Source organism: Limanda limanda, chromosome 10 (assembly GCF_963576545.1).
Source record: "Limanda limanda chromosome 10, fLimLim1.1, whole genome shotgun sequence".
Lineage (NCBI taxonomy): Eukaryota > Metazoa > Chordata > Actinopteri > Pleuronectiformes > Pleuronectidae > Limanda > Limanda limanda.
This window is the reverse complement of record NC_083645.1, coordinates 16,840,816-16,852,326: the sequence shown is the minus strand read 5'-3', so window position 1 is coordinate 16,852,326 and position 11,511 is coordinate 16,840,816. Positions and strand designations below refer to the sequence as shown.

General features: G+C 41.2%; 1 protein-coding gene across 1 annotated transcript; it reads left to right on the top strand.

Moving 5' to 3' along the window:
- The first annotated feature begins 905 nt into the window (after positions 1 to 905).
- LOC133011538 (neuronal acetylcholine receptor subunit alpha-9-II) lies at positions 906 to 5,981 on the top strand. Its single transcript, XM_061079279.1, has 6 exons — positions 906 to 945; positions 2,043 to 2,188; positions 3,137 to 3,291; positions 3,463 to 3,643; positions 3,888 to 4,239; positions 5,209 to 5,981. The coding sequence occupies exons 1-6, from the start codon at positions 906 to 908 to the stop codon at positions 5,979 to 5,981; spliced, it is 1,647 nt and encodes a 548-aa protein (XP_060935262.1).
- Positions 5,982 to 11,511: the final 5,530 nt, after the last annotated feature.

Genomic DNA, 11,511 nt, shown 5'->3' with positions numbered 1-11,511 from the left:
AGGAAACATAAAATATTAAGATTTCTGAACAAAGATTGGTGTATTTATTACAGTAGCAGTCTGGGACACGGAGCCCAACAGTATAAATCACCATGTGTGCCTGCAGAGGGCGCTGCTGCTCAGTGAACGTCACATTGTGTTGCTTTGAAGAATGTGGGAAAAAAATCCTGCATCTGCCCTTGAATCCACATCTGCTCCAAAATGTAATGGTTTCCTCTCTGTTCCAGGCCCCATCATGTCACAAGTTAAAAAGCTAACTATCTCTGATCAATATTAAACATTTCTAAGGTGCAGGCATTTTCATGTTTTATTCAGAAATAACGTCACTTTACTGTTGATTGATGAATATCTCTTTCTGTCCCTGGCCCTAATGGACCCTTACTGTCTTTGATTCATTAGATTGATGATTCAAAAACAAGGTCCTCCGATTTTTCTTTGCAACTTGCTGAGTGGTTCCAAATTGGTTGAAGTCGAACTCCAACTATAGTAATAGTATTTGATTAAGTGAGTAACTGATAGTGAAGTTCCCCTATCCTCTCCTGTTATTGGCCTTACTTGCAGACCACCTGGCAGCCGGCCTTTGACTGACGGCTGAATAGCCCAGTGTGTGGTGAGACGGTGATTAGTGGGCATCCTGTTACTCCAGGTCTGCTGCTGCTACTTGATAGCCAGAGTTTTATTCCATGTCTCAGTAGGCAGACATGCTTCCTCCCCTGCCAAGCAGCAGGAGCTGGCCCACGTTCACGTCCAGAGGAAACGCTCCCCTGCTATCTGCTACTGAGTTCAATTGGGGTTGAACGGGCATCATGTAGGTGTGTGAGGGGACGAGATCCAGAGCAGGACCGTTGGATTTCTGGTCCCAGTCACTTCTTGTTTCTTCTCTGAATTGTTCAGAAGTGCTCAGGATGATCCCAGTAATGTGGCTGGTGATGCTGCTTCCTGAAGGTGAGTCAGACTCCAGGTCTTGCCTGTGTTGTTGTTAATCAGGTGAAAAGATTGTGGTGTTTTTTTATTTTAATACACATGTCTCATCCAAGGTTTATGATTGCTAAATGCATTGGTGTGGGTTTAATTACGCACAAACCACGTGTGTGTGTGTTCTGTAACTGTGTATGAATTTGTGTATATAAGTATATATATTTATATTCACACATTCAAACCTAATGTAAAGCTTATTTTAAAAACATACCTATGGCTTTTTAGATGGTCCAACAACAACAAGATCATTCTAGTAGCTACAAAATAAAATGCATATATATTTAAGTATAACTTTACTTTATTATATAACATTCAGGGCTTAAAAAGCTGCATTTATAGAGAAATTAGAAACTAGAATTCTAGAACTAGATCTCAGTAGAAAGCGTACATACTTTATGAAACCACATTCAAATTCACTAGATCCAGACTGGTATTCAGATCTGCACCAACTTGTACACCTGAATGTACAATTGTGCAGACCTCCTACTGTACAGGCTTGGCCTGCTGTTACTTTGCCGTCTTAGGTTTCCGATCAGGTGTCAGCAGCAGCATGGATGTGTGGACAAAGAGAGAAAATCAGCTTTCACACTAAATGTATCATCTCTGGTGACCAGGTCATCTGTTGTTGTCCGTCTGTCTGTCTTTATTTCTTGTATTGTTTTTTTAACATCAACCCCCATGAATTATTTTCTGAGAAATCTGTGAAAAAGGTGGACAAACAAAGAATCTCACAATGTTGAAGAAAGTGAAAAACACTTTTTATCCTGGATCTGCACCAAAATTGAATGTGCTCTTCTTCAGGTCATCTACCACCCCTCCACAGTTAAGCAGTTTATTGCATAATCCTGCTAACACCTACCTGCTTGGTAGAGATACAAAATATGACCCATAATGTGATACCTCTACATTTTTCTTTATCTTAGTTTTCCTTTTATATATATCATTTGAGAGGCAGAATAAAAGTTCTTCATGTATGTGTCACTGCAAGTCAACACGATGATCTTGGAGGTGATGGCTCAAACCTGAAAAAAGACTGATGTCCACCAACATGTTCCTCTCTGCAGTGGTTCACTCCGCTCAGGGTCACTACGCCCACAAGCTTCTGAATGACCTGATGGAGAACTACTCCAGCGCCCTGCGGCCGGTGGAGGACACGGACAGAGCGCTCAACGTCACCTTACAGATCACCCTGTCTCAGATCAAAGACATGGTGAGTGATAAACATCCTCTTTACTAAACTCTGAAGTCCTTATTATATGTACTGTATATTGTAATAAGGTTTAACTTATCAACATGATATTTAATGATAATAGACCGCAGGACTATCAACAACTAAAAAATGAAATCTAGTTCCTCTTTGGATGAATCCGTCAAGTTCAGAAAGTTGTTAAAGGACCTTGATGCATTTGTGAATATTGGATTTATGATTAATTTGGCACAGAGTCTGCACACAAGAGATGAAAAGAAAAATGAAATGATATCTCTGTGTTAAATTTAAACTGGGTTTCTGTCACTGTGAAGACGGGATAGATTTGTGGATGGTGATACTATAAGTGTATGAACGACAGGCAGACCTCCTACTGTACAGGCCGGGCCTACGGTTACTTGGCCGTCTCGGGTTTCCGATCAGGTTCAGTGCTGTGTCAGCAGCAGCATGGAGAGAAAAACAGCTTTCCCACTGGATGTATCAACTCTGCCGTGGACCAGGTCATCTGTTGTTGTCGGCCTGTCATGTTTCAGAGGACAGCAGCGAGGCGCCAGGCGAGAAAAATGATGTGTGTGTCTGTTTGTGTGCGTTTGTTGCGGTGTCCTATTACCCAGAGCGGTTATGTTTTCTTGAGTTCGCTGCCTCAGTGAAGCTCTGGCACTGATACCAAGGCCTCCTCCGCCATTCCCCCCCCGTCCTGCAGTCGCTCTGCTTATCCATTTGATATTGACCGACCAGTCTGGATTTCAGCTTCTGTGATAATCTGAGGCGTATCTGTGCACCTCATGCTCATAGAGAGTTAATGAGCAACAGAGAAATGAGAAGGATCTCTCTCTTCATGCTTCTTTTAATATGCATCCATTGTCTGTAGGTAGGTGTGTGTATTTGCAAGCGCATTTTCTCATTTGTGTGACTGTGTCTGTGTGTGTGTGTGTGTGTGTGTGTGTGAAGGATGAGAGGAACCAGGTTCTGATCGCCTACCTGTGGATTAGGCAGACTTGGTATGATGCTTATCTGCGATGGAACAAAGAGGACTACGATGGACTGGAAGTCATCCACATCCCCAGCAGCCTGGTGTGGAGGCCCGACCTCGTCCTCTATAACAAGTACGCCCGTACGTCACACACACAGAGCCACACATTCTTGCCAAACCCTTTTTTGTATTGCTACTGTCTTTTCCTTAAAAGACTAATTCCAGCAAAAGGCAGAGTATGACACAATGTTTTGTTGACAGCTCTTTTGATCTTGTGTCTCTAACTGAAGTCTCTCTCCTCCAGAGCTGACGATGACTTCTCAGGGCCGATGGACACCAACGTGAGACTGCGATACAATGGAGAGATAACCTGGGATGCTCCCGCCATCACCAAGAGCTCCTGTGTGGTCGACGTCTCCTACTTCCCCTTCGACAGCCAGGAATGTAACCTGACCTTCGGTTCCTGGACGTACAACGGTAACCAGGTATGGAGAAAGTCACTCACTCATTACCACGGGATGTTGCAGAGATTAAACCCAAGACTCACTCAGGTCTGTGTGGTTAGGCCATGACCTCTGTGATAGACCAGGCTAGATAAAGACATCAGCCACACTCCTTCCATACGGCATTGCACGCATTTGCTGAATTTGTGTTTTCCTGGTAAATGTCAGTGGGTTGTGCTGCTTGTTTGCCTCCTTAACGCCCACTCAGCCCTTATGCTAATTCCAGGTAGACATCATTATGGGCATGGACAGCGGGGACCTGTCGGACTTTGTGGAAAACGTGGAATGGGAGTGCCACGGGATGCCGGCCACCAAGAGTGTCATCATGTACGGCTGCTGCTCCGACCCATATCCGGACATCACGTACACCGTGCTCCTGCAGCGCCGCTCCTCCTTCTACATCTTCAACCTCCTCCTCCCCTGCTTCCTCATCTCCTTCCTGGCTCCTCTGGGGTTCTACCTGCCCGCCGACTCCGGGGAGAAGGTCTCCCTCGGAGTGACGGTTCTCTTGGCTCTCACTGTGTTTCAGCTGATGGTGGCTGAGAGCATGCCTCCATCAGAGAGTGTGCCGCTTATCGGTAAGAAACTGTTTGTCGAAACCCCTGTCTTGATTTCTTTGTAACTGTAACATCTTTATATCTGTCCTAGTGTCTTTTTATCCATGCTAGATACTTGGACACTTCGGTCCGGGCTGAAATCTCGCAGTGAATGAATGCACAGACTTGACATTCATTCAGGGGATGTACTCAAATGATCTCCTGACATTTCCTACATCACCATCATCTTTGGTTATTATTAGCCTTCTATATTTCATCATATTCAGGTCAAATTGATAATTTGGTGAGCACATGTGTCCAAATCCATCCATTATCTATACCACTTATCATTTTGAGGGTTGCGTGGGGAGCTGGAGCCAATCCCAGCTGACACTGGGCGAGAGGCAGGGCAGGGGACAACTTGGATAAGGGGCCTGGCTATCGCAGTGCCGACAGACAAAGACAAACAATCATTCATTCCTTCACACAATTTAGTGTCCCCGATTAACCTTACCAAATTCAGTAGGGTGCATTCCACTGTGAAGGCCTAATAGTCCTCTTAAATGTAATCAATCTGCACTAAATTGCTCAATCTAATAGATATCAGTTCCCTAAACATGTATGTTTTTTTTCCATGAATTATTTCCTGGGAAACTGTGAAAATGTCAAATAACGTGATGAACCCCCTGACCCAGTTCCCCACCATATTTGATTGGACTCTTCCTTGGGTCAGACCCCTCCCCTTGTTCATGCAAATTGTTTAAGGAGTTTTTGTGTAAACCAACAAACAAACAAAGGGACGGGGTAATAACACAACCTCCTTTATGAAGATAATCCTTCCCATCAGCCTCTGTATATCTGTGTTACATTTTAATTTGCGAATGTTTAACTTAATAAAAGTTAGACGTGCTGAACATCAGCATTGTCATTATGATCTTAGTTTGGCTTTATATTGAAATCTCAGTTGTTCAGTGAAGTTCTAACAGAACCCCCCCCTTGTCTGTTACACAGGGAAGTACTATATTGCCACAATGACCATGGTCACAGCCTCCACATCTCTCACCATCTTCATCATGAACATACACTTCTGTGGTGCCGAGGCCAAACCAGTCCCCCACTGGGCAAAAGTCCTTATCATTGACTACATGTCCAAGATCTTCTGTGTTTATGAGGTGGGAGAGAACTGTGCCTCGGCCTCCACCTCCTCTTCCTCTTCGTCCTTTCACTCGCCGCAGGAGGACATCCGGCACCAGCACCTCAGCTCCCACGCTCATGCAAACGGAAAACCGGGGAGCCACAGTCACAGAGAGGATCGACACAATCAGAAACACCCGAGGCCCCAGACCCCGAAACCACAGCACCACCCCAGAGTGAAAGCTCAGCACCACATCACGAGAGACGAGAGGAGCGAGAGGAGCAACCTCTCTGGATTTGCACCTGGGAAGTACGATGGCTCCAATGGTAAGCTCCCCACAGGAAGCTGCTGTAAAGGCGACCAGACTGTGCCCTGCTGCCCCGAGGACAAGAAGCCTCTGCCTCAAGGCCCCTCTGTAACCTTTGGCCCCTGCGTGTTCTGCAGCCATGGCAGTGGTATCCCTGGTGTGGACACCAAGCTGGTGAGGAATGTTGAGTATATCGCCAACTGCTTCCGAGAGCAGAGGGCCACCTGCGCCAAGGGGGCCGAATGGAAGAAGATCGCTAAGGTGATGGACAGGTTCTTCATGTGGATCTTCTTCATCATGGTTTTCCTCATGAGCATCCTCATCATCGGCAAGGCACCATGACCAAGCAGTGACAGAATACTCTATTTCATGTAAAGATGTAGAAAAATCAATCTTGTTAATAATAACAGTTATATATATTATGCTGATATGAAAATAAATATAACTGACTTGTATTCAGTGTTTCTTCCCAGTGCACAGCCTGCAATTTTGGGTCCAACTTAGAAAACAAAGCTAAATGTGCCAGACTATAATAGGACATGCAGGGAATGCCAAGAACCTACAATAAATATATGAACTCCTCCACTACAACAAATGCTTTTTCCACACATCTCTGTTTTCAGTTATCTGAATTGTTGTTGTAGCATCTGTTTTGCCTGCTTCGCTACATCAACAGTACAAACCATCTCCATTGAGAGAATATAACCTTATCCCCATCAATAATTTCTCTGATGTGAAGGTACCATTAAATGAAGGGGATCTGCTGTCAAGTTAAAATATGACCAGTGGAGACAACACATGTCTTATTCACCACCGTGACATCAGATGCCCGTGGTCGCCACACATGGCGCAGCTGCACCTTTCGATTGGATAAACCGTAGAAATGAATTGTCCTTCTGGGATTAATAAAGTTATCTGAATCTGAAGGATTTTTTTCTGTTTAAATTCATCCAGTGAATAGCAAATGAGGGAGCTTTGTTTGTAGGGCAGCCAGTTCAGATGTAAGGTAATATGGAACATCAATTATGTAGCATTTGTGCACACTCTGACACCCACCTCCTCTGAAAACCACTATATCTTGAACCTGGAAAGTCAGGTGAACGTGTTTGTGTTTGTGTGTGTGTGTGTGGTGGGATGAAGAGGGAGGATGAAGAACAATAAGAAAGGAAAGAAAAGCTAATATTAACAGAAGCAAAGCAAACTAAGGTGAACTCATTCGAGTACTGTACAGTGTTTAGGCACTTGTGCTATATTTAAGTGTTTCCATTTCTACAAGATTCCACACTGAAATATTGAACTTTTTACTAATCATATGGAGCATTTTAATCATGATGTAGTCTTCTAGATTTATCAGACTGACTTTGATCCTAATGGAAATACATGTCGAGAGAACTGATATTTATGAGTTTGTGCAATTTATATCAAGATCAAATCTGGATCTAATGAATTAGAATATGGATTTACCGGGGGACTGTTGAACCTTGGTGTATGTCTTCCCTCCATTCTATATCTTATTGATATCTTTAAAGTAAACTGATCTTATTTGTATACCAATGTGTTTTTTTTAAGCATAGCATTTTACCTTTTCACACCTTTACATCAGTGTATTTGTTCGGGCCTATTTTCAGCTGTGGATTTGGTGCAGGATGGTGAATGTGTGATCAAACCAAAAAAAACGACACCTTCCATAATCATTGTATTGAAGGATTCAGTCCGCTCCTGCAGTGGTGTTTCAGATAACTATGCAGTACAGTCCTTTCATAGGATTTGTTATTAATATGGGAGATAAAAACTATCATCAGACTTATTGGAAGTTTAGAATAATTACATTTTTACGTTTTATTTAATAAAGGAATCCCTTTTCCACCACTGAGCTACGCTGTATTTTCCTGAACTGCTTTCATAATGACCCCTGCAGTAAAGTTCACCAAACAAAACATCTCCTAGATCTCTCATTACAACACCTCAATCTGACAGTAGAGGGCGCTGATTTCCCACATTCTGGTGGCGGATGCCCCAAAGTTCAGAGTTTGAAGTTGCACGTGGCAACGCTGGGTTGAAGCTTTGCACCACAAAATTATTCTTGCTGTCTTTTTTTTAAATCATCTGCAGTGATCCACTTACAAATTTCACCACCAAGAGGAGAATTAAGATTTACAAGCAATTTTTAGGCCACGTTATCCTATGGCAAGAGCCTGTATGTCTTGTTTGCTGCAATCCACGATTAAATGGAGGCTATTAAACAAAGTGAGTTAGTGAAAATGTAGTTGCAGCATTGAGAAAATCGAATGTGCAGAGGAATCTATTTTATTTGAAATCCTCCTCTTCACAGCGGGTGTCATGCCGAAGCACGATGTATCTGACATCAAATCAGAATATCTCATATTTTCTGTCTGAGGGAAGACTGCGGTCAAGCCAGCCGACACTCGCTCCTCTGTGGTCAGAAATTCTACTGCGCGCAATTTCTGACATTTATGGTAAACGCATTCAAAGCGTTTTTTCAAAATTAACTGTTGACATGGAGCATATACAATATGCATAATTAAAAATGAAACGGATTGGATGATATTCACAAGTATATATCGTCTCACATGTCATCAAAACGTTCAGAGTGAGACTGCTATGCCTGTGTTCAGGACCTCTCTGACTACCTACATACTGAATATCAAACATATTTACCGTATAGATTAAGAGATTTTTCAAAGTAAAGTCCAACATGTGAATAATCAAATCAGATAATTTATGGATATTTCAAAGTAATATAAAAACACTTTGCTTAATAAGTTCAGAGTGAAACTGATATGCCTGTGTTCAGGACCTTTCTGACTACCCACATACTGAATATCAAATGTTTTTACTGTATAGATTTGGAGATTTTTCAAAGTAAAGTCAAACATTTCAACTGTGGAATATATCATTTCTGGATATTTCAAAGTACTATAAAACACTTTGCTCCATATTTTCAGAGAGAGACTGATATGCCTGTGTAGAACTTTGAAATATCCAGAAATTAACTGATTTCATTGTACACATGTTGGACTTTACTTTGAAAAATCTCTTAATCTATACAGTAAATATGTTTGATATTCAGTGTGTAGGTAGTCAGAGAGGTTCTGAACACAAGCATATCAGTCTCACTCTGAACTTTTGAGCAAAGTATTTTTATAAAACTTTGAAATATCCAGAAATTAACTGATTTGATTGTACACATGTTGGACTTTACTTTGAAACATCTTCAAATCTATACAGTAAAAATGTTTGATATTCAGTATGTGGGTAGTCAGAGAGGTCCTGAACACTACATATCAGTCTTACTCTGAACTTATTGAGCAAAGTGTTTGTATAGAACTTTGAAATATCCAGAAATGAACTGTTTTGATTGTACACATGTTGGACTTTTCTTTGAAAAATCTCCAAATCTATACAGTAAAAATGTTTGATATTCAATATGTGGGTAGTCAGAGAGGGTCTGAAAACAGGCATATCAGTCTTACTCTGAACTTTTTGAGCAAAGTATTTTGATAAAGCTTTGAAATATCCAGAAATGAACTGATTTGATTGTACACATGCTGAACTTTACTTTGAAAAAACTCGAAATCTATAAAGTAAATTTTTTGATATTCAGTATCTAGGTTTTCAGAGAGGTCCTGAAAACAGACATATCAGTCTCACTCTGAACTTATTGAGCAAAGTGTTTTTATAGAACTTTGAAATATCCTGAAATGAACTGATTAAATTAGCTACTTGAAGCTAAAAAAGTTTGACTTTTATTTTGTAAAATCTCATAAATGATAGTCAAAATGCTATTCATAAAAATGACACAGACGATATATACTTCATGTGAATTTAATCCAAGAAATTATTTTTCAAGTATGCAGGTTGTATAGGCTCCATGTCAACAGTTTATTCTGAAAACCGGACGTAGGCCCACATTGGTTCTTCCTCTACCTTCGAGTGCTCCGTTGCCGTCCCCTTTCTGGGCGGTTTGGATGCGTTTACCATAGGTGTCAGTATATGAGTGCAGTAGAATTTCTGTGTCGGCTGGCTTGACCGCAGTGAGGGAAGCCATTGTGTTGCATTAACGAGCCGCAGGGGCCACAGCAGCCTCTAATCACCATGGGAGACCAGCAGAAGTGCCCACCGTGTAATGTGACCAGGCGCTGCTGCTCAGCCACTGAGGGAAGAAGACTGCTGGGAAAATGACCAACTGCTTTGGAAAAATGTCACTTTGAGAAGTCTTGTCTTTCTCCACTTAGATCTACACACAAGGGGGGGCAAGAAGGAGCCAAGTTCCTCCTCAGAATGTCAGGGAATCTGTGACTTATACATCATTCGAACTTAAATGTTATTTTGTTATATCTATTGTATTTCTGTAGATCCATAGGTTGTGTCCCTCTCAGAGGTTACTGTGTTTTAAAAGTTTTTTTTGTTATTTTTGCCGTTCTTCCTCCTGCCTCCATGTCGAGGGAGAGGATGTTGTACCTTGTTAAACCCTATGAGGCAAATTGCGTTTTGTGAATATGGGGCTATATAATAACATTTGATGGATGAGTTGTGCCATGATCTCTGGGCCTATAACCACTTCTTTCTGACAGTTTCTCTGCATTTTAAGATCCAACATAAAATGCCCACTTCAACAATCTGCAACAATAAAATGCACCTTCAATGTTGATTCATTTAAAATTATAATTATTGTTAAGTTAATAAGCGATTCCATTTCAGACCAATTTAAGTTTGTAATCTACAACTTTTAAAATCGAAATATATAATTTTAAACCCATCCACAACACTGACATGCTGTTCACATGTTACCTCATCAAAACAAATAGCATTTTTAATAGTCCTGATATAATTATAAATATATATATTACTTTTGTGGTTAGAGTCAAAGCTGATCCAGACACATGATTCATCCTCTGATCCGTAAAGAGCAGGACGTTGATGTTGCCATGCGGTTGCCATGGTGACCGGAGCACGCCGACCCGGTGTGTTCAGTCACGTTGACACATCCACAAAGTTTGTGTAGGAGCAGCAGCGCAGCCATGGATGTTTTTAAAAGTGTCTGAGAGCAGATGTGTAAAACCAACAGAGTTAAAGATGAGAGGAACACCCGGGCACACGCCCTCCTTTTTTATAACGGACCTCCTGAGATTTAGTCTAACTTCCGTTAAAACTACACGTTACATGTTAGGATAGTTAAAGAAACTTTCGGATAACAGTTCGGTTTTTCTGGGAGAGAAAACCGAAAACTCCTCTGATAAGGTAAGATTTGTTTCACTGGTATATTCTCAAACCCGCGGACTCTAACGTGGAATCCTTGTTTAATTCGTTTTCTTTTCATTTCATCCTGAAAACGGGGCGTTGCTAGCTTCGCATTAGCTCACGTTACCTGTATCTGAAGAGAATGTGTAGCTAAGCTAGGTTAGTGCATCACTGTAACCAGCACTTGCACTGTGGTAATACGTTTTAAAGTTATATTTATATATATATATATAATGACATTTATCCACAAGTTTAAATTAGGGCTGGATGATATAGCCGGATATTACACCATACATCAGTCTTTGTGGATAATTATCGCCATAAATGTCACATTATTATTTCTTTTAAGTTTAAAGGCTGATTTTTGCTCCTGAGTGAAGGTTGTGGTTTTAAATGATCCTTTATGAGCAGAGAATGACAAACACCTCAATTACGTGTTATAGCCTCTCACCCTGCAAAGAGTATAAGCAATATATTGATATATATCGAACTTGTTTTATCGCTATTGAGGAAAATTATATTGTGATCATTATTTTTTTTGTTTTATTGCCCAGCCCTAATTGAATTTAAATTGATTATGTCTTCACATTGTCTCACAAAGTCAGTTTTA